The 20,711-nt window shown below is 36.2% G+C and overlaps 1 protein-coding gene across 6 annotated transcripts in view; it reads right to left on the minus strand.

Moving 5' to 3' along the window:
• The window catches only part of ZNF407 (zinc finger protein 407), a 208,456-nt gene that overhangs the window by 161,350 nt on the left and 26,395 nt on the right, over positions 1–20,711 (minus strand). For 5 of the 6 annotated variants that reach the window (XM_046671441.1, XM_046671440.1, XM_046671439.1 and 2 more), the window contains 2 exons: positions 12,338–17,078; positions 6,841–6,955 (listed from right to left, as the gene is read on the minus strand). In XM_046671441.1, the coding sequence (XP_046527397.1) occupies positions 6,841–6,955; positions 12,338–17,021 (4,799 nt within the window). In that variant the 5' untranslated portion in view covers positions 17,022–17,078. Of the gene's footprint in view, positions 1–5,597; positions 5,722–6,840; positions 6,956–12,337; positions 17,079–20,711 lie in introns of those variants that run through there. The other variant, XM_046671443.1, reaches the window with a different exon arrangement.

Genomic DNA, 20,711 nt, shown 5'->3' on the forward strand with positions numbered 1-20,711 from the left:
GACCTGGGCATTTCTCTACCTGAGCTTTCTCCATCCATCTGGGGCAGTTATTGTTTTGCTCTTTTTAACTCTAAAGACTAACAGCACTGGCACACATTGATGCCCCATAAATGTTATTTAATATTTTAAAAATCCCCCACTTCACCCCATCTAGCCACTTATACTCCAGGAATTTCTTGCAGTGTTCTTAATATGCCATGCTATTCCATACTCCACTACTTTTGCTCTTTCACTCTTTTGTTTCCTCTATTAAAAATGTCCAACTTTGCCTTGTGAATACCTCCTTATCCTTTAAGATCCAATTCAAACATAACCTCTTAAAGAATACCTTCCTGCTGCTCCTAAGCAGAGCCAAGTACCCCCCGCTGTGGACCACTGTCCTTGCTCTCATCCTGTAGTGCGTCTCTACTCATGTCTGTCTCTCCTACTTGGAGCACATGACCACAGGGCCTTTGCACCACCTGGTCACTGGGCCTGCATGAAAAGGAAACTCCAAAGAATCTGCCCAGAGGGAAATGAATGAACGAATACACAAATCAGTGGTTATGCTTCTCTCCTATTTTCACTTCCAACACCTCCTCTCATTCAGTCTTGAGCAAAGGAAAGAGCGAAATCCTCCAGAAAACAAAGGACTTTCAGAAACACATGAACAGGAAGAGGGGGAAGAAAACAAGTTAACAATTAAAAAAATCACAGGACAGGCGAAGGAGAACAGAAGAGAGGCTACTCGCCTGCATTCCACTGCAGGGATCAGGATTCTTCCACTAAAGAATCCTGAGACTCCACATAGGTTTTTTAAGTCAACACGGAGCCATTGTAAAATAAAAGTAAAGGATCAGTCCCTGAGATCTGACTTCATCCCTGGAAAAGTCCTCAGAGACAGAGGTCAACGTCTTCAACTACAACACCCAGAAACGACGACGTGTATTTTATTTCTATTTTGTTATAGGTTGATCATACTTACTGCCTTGGGACAAATCCCTGACCCTACTCTTCCATGGAAAAAATTCAAGAAAACACCACCACAAAAAAGCAGCAGAGGGGATGGTGGTGACAAAGGTGCTGTCCTTTCACTGTGAGGAGAGCCCAGGAACAGCTTCCTCTGCTTTTTCTCCATTGTCCTACCCTTACTCCAACTCTCTCCTGGATTTATACAATACTTCCCTGGAAAATACTCTAGAATCATGTCCAAGAACAAGTTTTTTTAATTTTAGCATTATAACTAAGAGATCTCTTAGATTTTCAAACTACAAAATGATTTGTATATAAAACAATGTCCATTCACATTGTTTAAATACAATATTTAACCAGTATTTCAAGGACTTTGTTAATTTTGTATTCCTCACTGACACGAAGCGAGACAGTAATCATTAACGTGGCATTTTTAAAATTTCAAACTAAAGACAAAAATATATCATTAAACAAAAAGCATTAAAATATTATATGGATAAAATATGTAATACACCCTAATAATAAGAGTATTTTAATGTTAATTTAGATGTTTTTTACAAAACTGAGAGACGCTGCACTTTATATTGTACAAGCATAATTCCTGCCACAATATAAAGCAAACTTTTTCTATCTATATCTCTTTAACCAAAACAACCAGCTGAACCAAATACTTATCTTATTTAGATACTTCTGTAGATATGATGGGTGTAATTAATTGCTCAGCTAAAAATGCAATTCCATGGTGCTTTCAATGATTTAGGTATACAAAGCTTTAGTTCTCAGAACAGACTAAAAATAGTGATTTTAATTTATTCCTGCTGCCTACAATTACCCACAACCATGTATTTTTAAATATTTCCAGCCTATAAAAATTACTAATTTTTGCCACTTGTGTTTATCTGCATTTAGACTTTGATTTGGATAAATTAAGCTCTCGAGTGTTCCTTGCTTTATGAAACTCTGCATGTTGTACACTTCAACACAAATAAATGACTTGTACCATTAGAGGTTTAAATAATGCAATGTATTTCATGCTCAGCCTGAAGCTGGATTCCAATGAAGTTGCTAATGCACGTAATGATTAAGTGTAACTCAAATACTAACTGTGTTGTTGAAAACATGACAGGCAATAATTTGGTCTATTATATTCTGCCATTTAATTGCCTAGTACAGACATTCTCTGACACGTTATGAAGCAATGATTTACAATTATTCAAGCTGCAAAGGTCAGAAAGTGACATTATAATCATCTACATAGAGATCCCTTCTAATGCACAAAAACTAGGTAATGCCACACACACCAAAAAAAAGAGTTTTACTGCATTAGTAACTTTCTATTTAAGGTTTCTTAAACCAACTAAGAATAAACAGTTCATAAGAACATTAATACACAATAGAAAATGTCTAGAATCTTTCCATGAACCCAGAGGTGACAGATTGAGAAAATGCCTTTATTCTCTCTTCATTAGGTAAGTTCCACTCAACTACTTAACTCTATGCACAAGATTCAAGACGACATATAGGAAAATCAATCAGAAAATAACATAATCCCTAAATCACGCATACTGGAGTCTTTGTGAACAATGGCACACAAAAGTTAGGTATCATTTCCTAGGTTTACTGAAATCAGAGGCTACTTACTAGTTTTCTATTCTTTTATTTTTTAGTAACTAGTAATGAAAAACAAAAACAATAACCCAAATTGATCAATTTTACGCTTATCCTAATGGAAAGACAGTAAAATCCTCACTTTTTTAGGCACTTACCTCTCTCTATTATACTAACAAGTTCAATTTGTAACCACTTAAGTGCAATAAATTATCAACACATAAAGAACAATGGGGAAAAATAATAAAATTATTTTTAACACTTTAATATGAGAAAAGTGAAACGGAGGTAGAAAAAAAAAAAAAAAAGACCGAATACCAGAATATTAATGCAAAACACTGCGCAAGAAATTTTTTTTCAAAGAATGTAAATCTGAGGAAAAGCAGAAAACAAAAGTGGCTGAGGGCTGGAAGGAGATAAGTTACAGTTATCACATGCTAGCGGAAAGAACCTAAAGAGAAACAAATAAGTACAAAGGACAGTCAGTAACCCAAACAATAGATATTGCAAAAGCAGAGAAATAAAGAAAAGAGACAGTTAAAAGGCAGGGAAGAGTAGTCTACCATTACCAGTGCATAATTTAAGTCCATCTCTAAACCCCCTTTTACTCTCAAGTTTACCATCTGTACAATGGGGATAAGAAACATGAGATAAACAATCCTATGAAACCACAGAGATCAACAAATGAAATGAATGTTAGGTAAGGTGTACACTAAACCAGAGCACTGCATAAATACTATTTATTAGAGAGTACTATACACACTATTGTGTGGGGAGGGGTGTATATATATATATACACAGAGAGAGTATTAAAATAAAATTAAATGAATTTAACAAAACATGGTATCTATAATGACTTTCTCAAGCCACTGAGATTGTCAAGTTTTTAACTACTGAAAAAAACAAAAGTAGAGCTCACTGATTTAGTAAAAATACGTTTAGCCTATTTTTAAATATATGTTCCCAACAAAATTATTAACTTCTGTATAGGGATGCTTGCTTTATTTCTTATTTTCTCCCCCACTAAACCCTATGTCATACCCATAGCACATTTTCATGTTAACCATCCATCAAGTGCTAAATATAAATCCACCCACTCATATATTCTATAAAATTCCTCTTGACATCACACTCAGATGTAAGAAACTGTACTATTCAAAAATTGCTCCTCCTAAAAGTGAAAGTAAAATAAAAGGCTTTTAATGAAGTTATCTATAACATGTTCTTAAATGGGAAGTGCAAAGCACTACATTTTTGAAATTTTTACTATGACATGAGCATGTAAATCATGGGTAAACAAAACTTAAATCCTGAATTCTGAATCCTAGCTACCTAATAAGAATTAGACATCCAGTACATTCAGCTTCTTTGTCAACTAACTGAAATCCACGATACACTGTGGTAAGATTTGCCAATGAGGGGGGAAAAAAGATACCTTAAAATTGAGCTTAAAGATTTAAAGAAAATCACCACAGGTCTAAACTCTTAAACAAAAGTGTAAAAGGCAGTTTATGGTAAGGGAGTAGCTAGTGCACAGCCCCTAACCTAAGCCTTAGTAAAAATATAAGACACATACTTGATGGCATTTACAATCATCTTATATGCAGATATGAAAAGAAGTCAAACAATCACAAATAATCAGAAACATTAAAATTGAGCTCAATTCAACAGAATGCACTGTCTGCTGTTTTCATCAATTTCACCATAAAATATTAGTTTTTTTCAAGAAAACCAAGAGGTAACTAAGAAAAAATGGTACAACATTGTCAGTAATAATTTCATTTTAAAAATGTGCCTGCCTCACTATTTTTATATATTATCACTCAATCACAACTATTTGAAAAACAGTTTTATGTCTTACGACTCAAATAATGAAGAGGTCATTATTAAAATTCTAAAAGACAGAGACTGGGAAACTAACTATTGCAGAAAGGAAAACATCGTGCAGGACCTTCTGTTTGTGACAAAATTATAGAGTTAATGTTCCTGAAAGATCACTTCACCTCTTAAAGCATGATTTTTTAAAAGGTAAAATTTATTGCAATTAAAGCTAATGAAGAAATGCAGCATGAGCTGCTTATGTTCAGGAACTAATAGGTCCACTGAGCATTTCCAAGATTATTTAGCCATCAATGATAATGAATTGACATTGTCAGTGATGTTAATGTACCAATGTTCTCTACTGCTACTAATCGGATAGCCAAATTCTTCCTTTTTTTCTTTGTTTTTCACTTGAATTTACCTACAGACTGCCCCACCCCTTTGCAACACTGAAATACAGAACAATCTATGATACTTTTTCTTTACCACTAAAGGCTATGTAATTCATTATTGTTTCAACTACTAGAGCAATAGGCATTCTTCAGTTTACTGCAATTCTTCAGAACTTTTAGCTTCACTGTGAAAATATCTATCTTGTAAAAATTACTGTTATGTAACTTTTAAATCAAATTTCACTTTAAAAAATTAACAGAACTATTATCTCATAGTCAAATAAAATTCAATGACTGCCATAAGTTCTAAGACATACAATTTTGGACTCTAGATTGCTTTTCCTACACACACATACATGTAAGACCTCTATGATAGCAGCATAAAACTCAATGTATCCATATGTATTTATAATTCTCTATCTTGGGAATCAAATGTATAAACCTCCAATGCAACAATTCAGTTGTATGTGGTAAGCAATGAGCTAAGCAAAGTGTGCACTGTTCAAATTACACACTCAAAGCCCATCAATCATGTATTGTTTTTGATGCTACATATGTCAGAACTGTTCTCTGAAAAAGTTTCTTCTCTTTCCAGGGTCTTAGTAATCCTAAGAAAAAAATGAATGGAATTAGATTTCAAATAACAGAGTATGCAAAAATTGTTTACTTATTTTGCAGAAATGAGGAAGAAACTGCTTATTGCCATGTAATAGCAAATTTTCACTGGAGTCAGGGCTTTCCTCCTTCCCATAGCTCATATGATAAAAACAATAAATGAGATATCTTTTAAAATTCCAAGACCCAGAGTAATTAAAATGAACCATTTGGCACTCGACCCTTGCAGCTAAAATCAGGAACAACAGAACTCATTCTCCCACTGATCTTCAGGGGCTCCAGGACAAAGGTTTGTCTTCATTTACTTTAGTTGCAAGTCACTGACCCATCAATTCTGCCAATGAATACATCACAGACCATGGTTAATAAAAGTGCTCACAAAGTTATCTGTAAAACTATCTTAAGGGTCAAAAACTACAACTGTATCCTGGGATGAAACGTACTGCCCAACAAAAAACAGAAGTTTTTTTGGACTTAAAAGATATTTACACAGTAGTGCCAAGCAGAAGAATCTTGGGCTAAAAAAATAAACCTAACATAACATAGACACATTGCGTAATTTCATTGAACCTGTAGTATTTTGTGAATTAGCCATAAGAATTGCAAGTTTCTCAGGTTTCACATAAAGTGTTTTTACATGATATGCACTTATTAGTTAATTTCTCCAGCATTATAATATTAAAATATATTTTTAATCAGAAGTAGGGTATTAAAATCCAGCTCTGAATGTCCTATGATATACCACAGATGTCATGGCATTTTAAAACCTTTTAAACATTTCTGCTAAATTAATTAGTTTTGCATTAAGGCATCTCACTGCTTCCTATTAAATGCAACACATTTGAGTGACAATTAAACATTGTGAATAATTCTTTAGAGGAAAGAGCCATTAACCAAAAAAGGAAAACAAGTTTTGAAATAAAGTTACACAAAAACACACATTATACACACACTGTTTCTTTAAGCTTCATCCTTACAAAACTCAGTAAGCCACTGTCTGAAATTAAATCTTTTTTTTTGCTTTTTTCCTTATAGAATATGCCAATGGATCCAAAGAGCCATTAATGTGATTAAAATTAAAGCTGTATAGCAAAAGGAAAAAAAACATGCATATACACTCCCAAAGCTATATTATGTATTTTTTTATGTCTTTAAATGGAATTTACAGTTCTCTCTGGCAATGTGAATGAACATCCTATAATTTAGTCAATTTACAGATTACAGGTTCAAATTGACCTTGTAGCCCATAAAATTGCTCATCTTCAGTACAGGATTAGAAGTGGGAGAAGAATGTCATAACTGTATTTAAGGAATTTACCATAACAATGGAAAGGAGGATACGCATGCATAATTTTAGCCACTCTTACTCATATCAGTTTTGAATTCTGAAACAATGGATATCCTGCACATGCTTCCTGGTTCACCACGGTAGAGATGGTTTCAATTTACTCACCCACAGACATGACACTTGTATTCCCTCATCCCAAGGTGCCTTTTGACATGGTTTCTGGCATCTCCAAGCTGAGCTGTTGCAAAATGGCATATCTTGCACTTGAATGGTTTTGATCCTAAGTAAATTTAACATAAAATATGATTTGAATTTGAATAATACATTACTGATAGTTTAAAAAGAGGCCTAGATCTTAAATCATACTTTTAATCTAATTACAAATTTCTGTCCCCAGAAGGGAATCCTTGCATTCCGTGGTAACTTGAATGGACCTGCATTCCATACTTACTCCACCAAGAGGACGTTAATGTTTCAGTGAGTGTTCCTAACTGTCAATAACATTTCTGAGATTTAAAATCAAAAGTGATACAGTTGAGCAGCACTAAGTAGATGAGATGAGCTAAAGTAATTTTAAATATTTTTCTTATAATTCACAAAAATATCTTTTAAAGTCACTTGACATTTAAAGTGGAATATTTTAAAATATTTTTAAAACATGAATGCATACAGAGTAGATGATATTTTTCAAGGTATATTTATTATCAAATAAATTTCTCAGTGGCCACCTCCTTGCTTCCTCATATTTCTGCAGCTTTGAATTTATTCACATTAATAATGGTATTTCAGATTTTTTTTCTGACATTTATCCCAAATGATTCACTATGTTACTATTTTAATAACAAAGTAAAAGTATATAGTGGATAAATTATTTGCTTTTATGATCATTTTATAGTCAAAAATCTGTGATGATTCTGCAAACCAAATGTACTGACATTTTGGTTATTATTGATTTCAAGAACAAATATTTCATCATAAAAAGGACAGTAACAAAAATAAGTAAAAAAGCAAAGCAACAACTTTTTTTTATTTCATAAAGAAATAAGGTTAACCTATACTCAAAAATGAGAAAATAAAATTATTTCAGAGTCGACAAATTTGGTGTCAGTAACAGACAGACTATAACTAGAACATAGTTGCTAACAGACAATCAGTACCCACAGCAATGGGAAGCAACACTCTTTTAAAGTCTAACATGTATATACCATTTTCCAATTTTCTAACCACTAAATCTTCAAAAGATAAATCAAAATCATAAAAATCACAGTTTAAAATCAGTACAATATGTTTCTGGATTTTCGTATCATGTTTAGTACCTATTTGGTGAAATATCTCTTCTAATACAGTTAGAAAGAATATGAAATATGTAGACTTTAATAAATATACAAAAAGAGCTCAAATTTTAAAAATTGTAATAAATTATATTTGATCAATGAAGCTTTGTGCAGTGCCCTTGAAAAAAAAATCCTCCAAGAATACTTTGTTGAAATTGAAGCACTCAGTAAAAAATTTTAGTCTTAAATTTCAATTTAATTTCCAAAAGCTGACAAAAATAGTGAAGCATTTAATTTTAATCTTCTAACGGAAATAAAAAAGTCAACAGTACTAAGCACGGGCAGACAAGGTTGAATATTTCACAGTTCAATGACAATGAAGCCAGATCTCTTAATACTTCCATTTCTACTGTTAGAAGTAGATGTAAAATATATTTAGCACCTGAATGGTTATATCTAGTCAGCTTTATATGTTTAAATGTCAAAAGCAGGTTGAGACTGCAGCTTACAGCAATCACATTCTATCAATCACATTAGAAACTACAGTTTATTTAAATGATTCTGATAAAACTAAGCCTATCACTACTTTGAAACATTTCATCTCAACACAGAATTCTATGAAAGGACTTATAAAAGAGTGAGAAGAACCAATTTCCCTGTACTTTAAATTAAAATGCATTACAGATAACAAGGTAATTAGGAAATTACTAACTAACGATAACATCAGGACCCCAAAAAGAGAAGATAAAGCTCTCTCAACATCTGCATCACAATTTTGGTAAAAGGAATTAAAAGATCTTGTGCATTTGGGATTCCAGTTTTTCTCTTGCTCACACTGCACTGACACTGTGATGAGCTCCTCCTGGTGTTGGCACATGTGCCATGAGCGGCCAGACAGACCTGTGTTTTCAGCTGACTATGCGTGGCTCCTTGGTGCCTTCAGGTCTCAGTGATCATGATGGTGTGGTGACAACACACAAATCAGCTCTTTGGTTGGTTGCTCTCATGCAGAAATCACGGAGGCCCTGACTATTTTTCCTATCTTATATTCAGAGTACACTGTGTTTTAACATCTCCTTTCTGTGTCATAAAAATTCAAATACAAGTGAACTAGACATAATGCTTTTCAATACAAGAAGAAAAAGTTTTGTCTTTTTCTAACTGATAATGTTTCCATTTTTAAGCTTGCTATGCACATCCCAAAATTAATCCAGGCACAGTGTTTATAAGGCAAAATTTGTAAAACCATATATTTCTAAATTTCTCTTTCTCTCAGGTACATTGTGATTATTATAAACTGTGAATATTATTTTAAATAGTTCCACTCCTTAGGACAGCATTATCCTTAGTAGGTTTTTTTCTTTTAATTTGGCCTGTGAGGTTTTTTGGAAAGGGAAAAACGAAAGAGGCTCTCTAGCTTTCTGGCACCTTACAATTTTACCAAAAGAATTCCAAAGATGTTAAAAACTAAGTCTTCACTCAGACCTACACAGGCATTCCTCAACAAGAGTTATTGCTCATTGCTATGCAAAATGGATGTGACATTAACATTAAAAAGATAATAAAACTTTAGGTCTTGAAGAACCAAGTAAGGCGTATATAACCCAGCATCTAACGCTTCTCAATTAGAGCCTCGATTCTACAATCCTCCCTAAATATTGATCACTTCATTCATTCATCTGCTGACTCACTTATTCATTCATTCAACAAACACTGAGAGCCAACTATGTGTAGGGTGCAGAGATGAAGCAGCGAACAAAGGAGAGCCCCTGTTCTCACTGTGCTTCGAGGCCACAGGCTAACTCTCCTGACCATCTCTTCCCCAACTGACTCGGCTTGTAAACTGTCACGGATTAAGTAGCAAACATACCAGCCCCAACTTGAGAATTTTTTAGTGAAGTCACAGGACTCCCTAGCTCCCCACATGCGAACATTTTCAAGCAGCACAAGTGATGAGTGCACCCGGAACATGAGATGAAAGGCTTCAGACAGTCTCCAGCTTAACGACATCTGCCCTGTTACATAAAATTAAAACTCTAACGGAATAATGCAGGAGAGAAAATGAACAGCTTCTTTTGTACTACTAACGTAATGAGAAAGGAGACACTGCTCTTCCCGGTCATGCTGAGGGTGGCATACCAGCAAACGCACAGGCAAACTCCAGGATGCTTTTTTCCTACAATTATTGATAACCAAAACTCATTTATTTCTTAGAATGCTGCTTTTATCATAGTGTTAAAGACAGGAAGAAAAGGTTACATAAAACATATAGTAAATCACAAAATATGAAAACAGGGATTGGAAGAATAAGCCCTTTTCCAGTTAACCATTAATAACAGTCCCTGCATTACTATTTCAGGGACATAAGCAAAGTATCCGAAAAGCAATTCATTCTAAGATGCCCCAAGAAAAAAACCTGGATTGGATTAAAACCTGGAAAGCAACTTCCCCCAAAAAATGACTTGCAAAATTGAAATAGTAGACCGCATTGTGTACTCAGAAATAGTACTCTGTGGTGCTTCAGAACACAATAAAAATGTACTTGCTGATAAGCCTAACATAAGATGTTAAAAAGTATGCTAACTTTTACTAAATGTTACAATCAATGATGTAACTTATATAAGTAGGGTTACTTTGTCACATATTGATAGTTACCTCACTTTCACATCCACATTAACTTGATTTTAAATGCAATTAATACATATAGTCAAGGAAGACTAATGGACTACATTCTGCACTTAACCTGGTGGACATTTTCAAATGGCACAAGTGACCAGTGCAAACCTATTTTGCATTGTAAACGACTAAATAAATCTTAATGGATTAAGAATGATCAGCTATCAACACACAAGGGAAATTAAGTGCTGAAATGCCTACATTGATTATTTTAAATTATTAGCCTTACTCTGTTCTTGAATTTGTATGCTTTTAGTGAGCTTTAACACATTTACAAGACTTATTGACTATAATTACAAGAGAATTCAAGTAATGGACACATCAATTATAAGCAACATGTCTTGACCAGACAGTTGCATAAAGAATTCTAAAAAGAGCTCCATTAGCATCTTCCTCTTAGTTTTATTCAGTTTTATCTGCCTTAAGAGGGCATATTAAGAAAGTACATATTTTCTGCGCATGTGAACAAGTCTGATTTCTAAAACCATATTATTTCAGGAAGTGACCTGCAACACAGTACTGACAGAGATATTAATAATGCCAACAAGTATGTATTTGGACTTATTCCCCAAAAATGGCTCTATTGCATGAGAAGAGTTGACACCAAGAGTACAATGTTTATATTTACCTAGATTAACCTTATGCAAGTTACTTATGCTCTGTTACTTTCTTCAATGAAAAACTTTTATCTATCTTTAATCATCCTAACTATTAATAATGTTTCATACTCTTTTGTCTTCCTCCTTGTAACCATGCACTAAGTTTCAAAAACTGCATGAATTTAAAGTATAGCTTTAATAATAAGCCATTATTTAAAAGTACAGTAAAATAAACCTTACAGTTTTAATGAAAATATGTTCATTGAAATGTGAATTTATTATTCAAATCCACTCATAAATTCCACCATGGAGACAGAACTTGTCTAAGCAGAGTACAATGATTTAGAAAAGCTGTCTATTTAAAATAAAGAATGTATGGCAGGTTTATAGAAACAGTGCACTGAATTTTTACATAAATTTAGAACAGTAGCTTATGCATTTTCCACCAAAAAAAAAGTTTAAAAAAAATTTCTACCCAAAATTAAACAATAAAATGGAACACTACATGTGACACAGCACAGAAACTAAATCAGGTGCTACCTTCACAAAAAACAAATCCTCAGGACATATTAACTTTGAAAAGCATTGACTAATTTTGATCCTTGAAAGTAGAATCTTGTTGCCTGGGAGTCACACTTTTGGATATAAACTATCTGGCAACAAATATTTTTAAATCCTTAAAATTTTAAGAAAATTTTTATTATCCCATTCCTCAAAAGCCATTTAATATGTCCTCTGAAACCCAAAGTGCCACTTAATAGATACCTTGGAGCACCAAACAATTAGGACTTAGAAACAACTGACAGCTGAAAGAGACAAGAATTTAACAAAGGCATCAGACGAACTAGGTGTTTTTGATAAAACGAAAAGAAATTTGTCAAATAACCTGCCTTTGGAATCACTAAGGCTTAAATACCTTTAGAAATGCTAAGTGACAGCAAGGACTCATGGCAGATGTCGAGAGAGCGCCCCACTGCAGGACAATGTGAACTTGGTGGAAGGTCAACAAGCAAATGCAGCAAGTACCCCAATGCTCAGACAGGAACAAACGTCCACATTTTATCATTCCTGTGCACTTTATAGGTAAATAGAAGTTTGCTGTGGTTTACATACCTGTGTGAGTGCGAATGTGTGCTAGAAATGCCATGGAATTGCTACTTCGACACATCTTCCCACAATACTTGCACACATTTCCCTGATTTTCCTCTCTCTCTCGGTTGATTTGCTCAGTGTCTTCCACTATGTACTTATTCACCTCCCGTAGCAGTTCCTCATGCTGCCCTTTAATATGCAGAAATAAATTCTGTTCAGAATCAAAGGGCTCTGTACACTTGACACATTTAAAGGTGGCCCCTCCCTCTGGAAGCTCTTCCACGCTGGCCTGTTCATTTCTCATATGCCCAGCACTAGCCAAATGCTGATGAAGGTTGCTCTCCGTATAGAAGGATTTTCCACACAGTAAACAATGAAAGTGTTTCTCTTTTGTAGGATGCTTCATGGCTATGTGAACATTCAGTCCACTCAAACCATCTGCTAAGAAGCCACAGTCATCACAACGGATTCGTGTGGATTCACCAAAGGAACTACCTTCAGATTTCTTCTTTCTCACACCTTGAGCACAGTCTTTTAAGGGCAACTCACTAATTCTCACTCCTGTTGCTATAAGACCATCTTCAGACTGATCTATCAATTCACCATCTTCAGGGTTCTTTATTCTTATTATGGAGGAATCAAACCGGCCAAAACGATACGTGGCCTGTCCTTTATCATCAATACTGATTATAGTTTCATAAACATCATTACTTTCAACTGTGCTATCAGAAGCCGGACCATCCTCTTCCAAAATAATTTTAGTTTCATGTTGGGAATTCATCAGAATTTCCTTATTCTCCAGAACAGGATCTTCTTGCCTATCTTTCAAACCCTCTGAACTCTGCACACTTCCAACTTTGCTTTGACCACTGCTCTCTAGGTTTAGCTGTTGTCTTGTCATTCCCATCACAACAGGGATGGTGCTGTCAGCTGACTGCTCTCCACCTAGAACTCCAGCACACACATGTTTGCTAAAGACCTTATCTGCATCACCTCCTACATTTCCTCCATCGCTCTCACAATGAATATTTGGATCAACGATGTCATTCAACACACTGTGGTTTTTCTTTACTGTCTCATAATTGAAAGCTGAGCTTCCCAAATTTTCATTCTGAAATTTTCTTGGGGAGTCATAATTAGAGGAAATATTAAGGGACACTATCTCGTCAGGTTTCATAACTTTATCCTTGGCAAGGGGCTGTTGGAAAGTTTCACAAAAGGAATGATCTTCACTGAGATTAGAGTCTTCTTCAGTCTCAATTTCCACAGAGTCAGGAGCACAGAGTACTTTAGACATATCCAAATTAGTGTTCTCATCCAAAATAGAACCAGCAGTATTTCTCGATTTAAGAATTTCAGATGGTTGGTCTGAAATTATTTGAAATTCTTCAGAATTTTGTTGCTGCTGCTCTTCGGCTATAATGATGTTTTTGGACATTTCTGCAGAACTCACTTCTACGTTAGAAGAGTTCAAGTAAGACTGTCTTTTTATCTTGTGTTTTTCTGTTGCTGCATGCCTAGTCATCTCCCGACGAGTCACAGCATAGTAATCACATGCCATGCAATAAAATGCAAACTCTTTTGTATGTTTCCGTTTTATGTGCAGTTCTAGAGAAGCAGAAGAGTGAGCATTAAACTCACAGTGTGTACATTTATTATCACTTGTGTCCATTACATCTGTCTGGGAGTGTGCATCCCCCTGTTGGACAAGGTCCTCTGGTTCTAGAGAGATTTGTTCCTTTTTATCAGTAAGGTGACTGTTAACTTCCCCATCTATGGCATGAAATACATTTTCAACTTCAACTTCAATTGAATTTCCATGCTCTACTACTGGCTTTTCTGGAATGGAGGTATCTAGGTCAGCTGACTTGTTAGCGTGTTCTTCTGAAATGGTCATCGCTGAGTTGGTGTTCTTTCTACAGGCTTCAAGGTTACTCACTTCGGGGCCAACAATGATATCTGAACTTTGTTTTCCATTTGCTTCTATTTCTACCCGCCCTTTATGTTTCTTGGTGGCACAGTGACGCTCCATATCTCCCTTAGTTACAGTATAATACTTACACACTTTGCATAAATAACTATATTGGTGACTGTGTTTTCGTCTAATGTGAACAGTCAAGTTTGTAATACTAGAGGCCAAAAGACCACAATGCGAACATGTCCTTGAGATATTACCTTTAGGTCTCCCTCTCTTTGCAGTGGTCAGAGCTAATTCATCCTCTTTGGTGATTATACCAGACTGTGACAGTTCCTTGGTAGTTAGCATGCTCTTCTCAAGACAGGAATGCTCCTGTAATTGCACACCTTCGACATGGCCTTCTACCCTACCATTTCCAGAAATGTTAAACTCTTCTTTTTTATCATTTGCACCTATACATACCCTTTCAATACATTCTTCAAAGCTTAAGCCAATATTATTTTTCTTAGCATTTTCAAGATGCTTGCTTCTCTTAATGTGTTTCTCCATTCCTTCTTTGCTTAATGAATAAAGGTTACATGCCTTACAAAGAAAGTGATAGTCTTGACCATGCCGGAGCTTTATGTGTCTTGTAAGAACGGTGGAAGACCTTGTTTTATAAAAACACTTCTTACATTGAAACTGAGGCTTACTTGAATGCCTTACTTCATTTCCATGGCTTACCCTGGGCTTAGCAGGTTCTTCCTGAGCTGCTTTTCCCGACTCACTCATAGAATCTTTTGTGTTTTCCGATTCTAAAGTACTTAAAGGTAAAGTCTGTAAAACCAAATCATTGTTAAATGATTGAGAAGTCTTTGGTTGAACCAATAAGCGAACATGCTTCTCAGTTGTTTTGTGTTCTTCCATGTCTTTCTCAGACAAGAAGAACAGATTACAAGGAGTACAAAGAAAACCCATACTGTGCTTTTCCTTCATATGGTCTCTAAGATTTATTTCATTCAAGGAAATAAACGAACAACACTGACAACTGAGGGCAGAAGCAGTTTGCTGATGCTGGTTATTGTGCAAATGTTCATCTAAGTCCCTCCTCGATATACTGGAGAAGTCACATGTCTGGCAGTAAAATTTCATCTCTCTTGCGTGGCACCTTTTCACATGGATTTCCAACTCTGCTCTATTTGTAGCTATCTGACCACAGTCTGCACAAGTACACAACATCTGATGGTCAGAAGCTGGCCTGACTGTGAGAGAATCAAAGGAGCACGGGATATGAGAGGTTCTTTTGTCCTGCTTCGGGTCCTGGGTTTCCAAGGAAGTCACGCACAGAGTGTGGATACTGCCACTCGTTTCTACATGTTTAGATGTTGACTCTGCATCACTTGTTTTCATCTGTGTTCTGAAGTGTTTCATATACATCCTCTGAGTTTCATTAGTCCCTCTTTTATTAATTCCTAAAAGATTAAATCTTTTCTTTGCCTGGCCTTTTAAGGTGAAAGTGCCACTTCGTCTCCGGAAGCTATGACCCAACATGAGAACACTGCGCTCAGGTCTCGGTCTCAAGGCTGTGCTGACACCATGTGCTGACTGTAACGTATTTTTGGTAGATTCCAATGTATCTAAGAGACCCTCCGAGGTTACTAAAGCTCCTAACTTTTTACTCTGGTTTTCAGGATTTTGAACCATTCCAGGGGCAGTTATGTTTTCTTCAACAATCTCTCCTTTTTCCGACGAAGTATTCCTGGAAGGCGTCATTTCCACAAGGAGCTCACTGCTACTTCCACTCTGTTTAGAAATGCTTCCTCTGAAATCTTGAGATTTGCTTCCAACATTTCGTAATCCTTTTGAATCACTATTCTTTGCTATTGGTTTAGAACCTCTTGGTTTTGCATGAATATTTTTTGTTCCCATAGTACATGGTTTCTTAGGAAAAGGCTGTTTTGTTAAGATCTGTACAAATCCTCCACGAGCAGCAAGATTCTGACGCCGCAGATGTGTTTTGCCAAGATAATGTGCATTCAACAGGTTTTCTTCCACACACTGAAAACCACAAAGATCACAAGAAAAGACTTTCTGTGGCCCATGTGTCTGTCTGACATGCATATGGAGAGCTGCACTGCTCTCCGCTTTGTGGCTACAGTGGCAGCAGGCATGTTCCTTAGACTGTTGCAAGTGACATTCGGCATGCTTTTCCAAATCAGAGCAAGAAGAAAACATATGACCACACTCATTGCACTTGAAAACTGTCTCTCCATTTCCAATGGTACAACTAACACTAATCTCTTTCAGGGGAAAAGGAGGTTCTCTTTCTGGATCGAGGGAAACCATCTCCTGAGCAGACTTTTTTTCAGTGTCCGTTTTCAGAGAAACAGAGTCAACAGTGCTTGAACTGCCCAGAGGGGAGAAGGCATTGGGAAGACATGTGCTTCCATCCAAGCAGTCACTCAGGAGGGACTCCTTCACCACCTCCTCTAAAGGGATGTCCACTTCTGAGACTGTGCTCTCAGACGTTTCTGATCCACGAACGCCCTGCTCCGCGGATTTAAGGGGCTCTGCCTCGGCTAATTTCATTCGTTTGGAAGCATGTTTATTTTCGTCTTCCTCCACAACGACAGTGTCAAAGTTTGATGATTCTGAAAGACCTCTTTTGCTTGTGGAATTCTCGGAGGATTCCAAATCGGATATAGGCCCACCATCTACATCAGGGGATGAAATATTTTCCAAGTCTTTTGCTTCTTTTTTTACTTTCTCATCCTCATCATTCTCCGGTTTCTTCTCAGTATCCATCATTAATAAAGTGCTAATGACCTTTCTTGTGTCATGGGGGGCTCACTTGGCATTCATAACCTGTGAAGAAAATAACCATGGTATTAAACCTCTGAACGTAAATGACACATATTAGTCCAAAAGTCAACATAAAGTAACACATTGGATGAAAAAATATCATAAAATTAGCCTCAAGATTTCCTTTATATTGAGATGAATGTGATCACATGTATGAAGTTCTGTATGAGAGCATGAAATCAGATTTTGGGAACATCACATCATACGCACACTGCTGACTCAGGAAGCAACACTATGAGATCTTTGGTAGAAAAACTGATTCTCAACCAGCATGCAAAAAACTCCCATGTTTCAATTCTCTTTACCAGTACACTTCAATTTACTACTTTGGGAAAAAAAAAAAAAACACGGAGAAAGCTTCTTTTCAAATAACGTTCAATGAACTCACACTCTGTAAAATACATTAAACAAAACTCCTGTGACACAAATCAGGAAGTCAGGCCTCCCCTCCCAACAGAAGCCCAAGTCCCAGTATAAAAGAAATGCAGTTTAAAACCAACTGCTTCATCCTTTTCCCCTAGAGCAAAGAGCCTTACCATTACTTTTCTAAATATTCCTAGTTAACCACTGCATATTCTCACCACATAACACCATTCATGCACAAGCTCTTTTGCCAATGAAAAGCCACTCCTACTCCAGTTGTCCATCACCAATTTCTTCACCTAACAGTCATTTTGTGTCGTCTGAAGGTTAACGGCAAAGGGAAATGTCAGGGGTAGAGTAGAATTAATGAAGTAAATTTTGGACGGGGAAAGGAACTTTATTGAAAAAATGCTTTAAAAATCAATAATATTGATTTTATTTTTCATTATGCTATTTAATTCAATTAAAACATATCATTTTCCATTTACTTTATACCATGATTGGAATTTTCAGCCAAATGCCATTTGATTTGATGTTACTAAAAAGCTATCATGTACTATGGCCTCAAAGTTAATGATAACTTTTTAACTCTTTTTTCCATAACGATGACAAACCACATGAAGGCTGTTGCTCTGACCCTGCTAAAACCAGGGAACAAAAAATATATGTAAGCTATGATACCAAAAGCATGAGCAACAAAAGGAAAAGTAGATAAACCAGACTTTGTCAAAATTAAGAACTTCAAATGACATTATGTTTCAAAGGCCACTATCAAGAAAATGAAAAAAACAACTCACAGAATGGGAAAAACTTTTTGCAAATCATCTATCTCATACAAGACTGATACAGAATATAAATGACTCTTAGAACTCAATAATAAAAAGACAAATCAATTTTAAAAATGAACAAAGGAACTGAATACATATTTCTCCAAAGAAGATACGCAAATAGCCAAAAAGCACATGAAAACATAATCTACATCAGTAGTCATTAGAGAAATGCAAATCAAAATCATAATGCAATACCACTTCACATCCACTAGGATGGCTAGAATCTAAAAATCAGATAACAACAAGTGTTGATGAGGATGCGGAGAAACCAGAACCCTCATACAAAGCAGTGGGGATGTAAAACGGTGACGCCACTTTGGAAAACAGTCTGGTGGTTCCTCAGATGATTTAAACATTGAGTTACTACATAGCCCACAATTCCACTCCTAGGAATATGCCCAGGAGAAATGAAAATGGATGCCTACACGAAAACTTGTACATGTATGTTTATAGAGCAGTATTATTCATAATAGCCAGGAGGTGGAAACAACCCAAATATTCATCAACGGATTAATGGATAGACAAAATGAGACACATCCATACAATGGAATATTATTCCGCCACACAAAGGAACGAAGTACTAATACATGCCACAATATGGATGAACCTTGAAAACACCATGCTAAGTGAAAGAAGCCAGTTACAAAAGACCACATACTATATGGTTTCTTTTACAGGAAATGTCCAGAATAGGCAAATCTATGGAGACAGAAAGTAGTCAGTGGTTTCTTAGGACTGGCAGGGGGTGGGGGAGGGGACAGGAGACAGGGGAATGATAGCTAAAGGGTACAGGGTTTCTTTTCAAGGTGACAAAAATGATCCAAAATTTTCTGTGGTGACGGTTGTACATGTCTATGAATATACTTAAATCCATTAAATCACAGTTTAAATGAGTGAATTGTATGGTATGTGAATATCTCCATAAAGCTGCTTAAAAATACAGAATTGTCATATATAAGCTACAATACAAAAACATCTTGTATTTGTAATTGCACTGTAATACAATAATATATTGTATCACTCTTGTAAAAGAGGGGAAAAAATGTGTTTCACTCCATTGCTGAGTGGTGTTCCACTGCATGGATATGCCACATTTCTGCTGATGGACATCTGAGCTGTTTCCCGTTTTTTGGCTACTATGATAAAGCTGCTATGAATATTATTGTACTAGTCTTTTTATGAACGTACACAGTTTTATCATACTCATAAAATGTTCACCATTTCTTCAGAATGTGTTCCAGAAAATACAATTATCTAAGAGGTTAACAGGTGTTTTGAGAGGAAAAAAATATCCTGGTCAAATAAGTTTAGAAAACTCTGGTTTGAACAAGTTTCTTTACCACAGGATTTCTCAGTACATAAGCATTTCCCAAACTAACTTCATTATAGAACCTTTTGTTTATAAAGAATCCAAAGGACCCTTTAGAAAATGCTCTTTTAGATAAAGCATTGGTTTTGCTATTCGACATTTGCAATGGAAGAGTAAAAGGAGGAGAGAAAGTAAGAAAGAATGGATCATGCATCTGTTCCAAAAACTTCACTTAGTGCCTACTATAAGCCAAGTATTCTTGGCTGTACATTCTGGAATTACAGCAAAAAATACAAAATCTCCACCTTACATTGTAAGAGGTGAGACAACGTATTTATTTATTTATTTATTTATTTTGAGGAAGATTAGCCCTGAGCTAACTACTGCCAATTTTCCTCTTTTTCTGAGGAAGCCTGGCCCTGAGCTAACATCCATGCCCATCTTCCTCTATTTTTTATATGTGGGACGCCTACCACAGCATGGCCTTTGCCAAGCGGTGCCATGTCCGCATCCGGGAGCCGAACCGGCAAACCCTGGGCTGCCGGGAAGCGGAACGTGCAAACTTAACCACTGCACCACTGGGCTGGCCCCAAGACAACGTATTTTTTAAAATAGATATCTTGTCCAATCCAGGACATCCACCTATGGTCAAGAGTCAAAGGGATTAGGTTAACTCTCACGCATCAAGCAACTAAAAAACAAAAAACAGACAAAATCTATGAAACCACGGCACAAAACATTGCACATCAGGCACCAAAGGACAATGATCCCCAAGAGATGAGACACAGACCAGGTGAGTCCCAGCCTACTGCCTGGAGAAGGGACGCAGGCCACAGCACAGGAAAGGGGATCCTAGCCAGAGCCCAGGCGCCTCCCAAGAGAGTTGAGGGGCAGCCAGAGTCCAGAGGGCAGAGTAAAGGAGAGGGGAGGTGCCAGGAAGAGAAGCCCAGAGACCTGGAGTGGCTCTCTCATGAGAGTCCCTATTAGATAGAGAACACCGCATCTTCCCGGAAAATTGTCTCATGTCCCTTCACACTCAGTCCTCGGTAACTCCTCCTCCCTGAGGCACCCACTGCTCAGAATTCTTCCACAGTAGATTAGTTTAAACTGTTCCAGTAGTTCACATAAGTGGAA

This window comes from Equus quagga, chromosome 9 (assembly GCF_021613505.1).
Source record: "Equus quagga isolate Etosha38 chromosome 9, UCLA_HA_Equagga_1.0, whole genome shotgun sequence".
Lineage (NCBI taxonomy): Eukaryota > Metazoa > Chordata > Mammalia > Perissodactyla > Equidae > Equus > Equus quagga.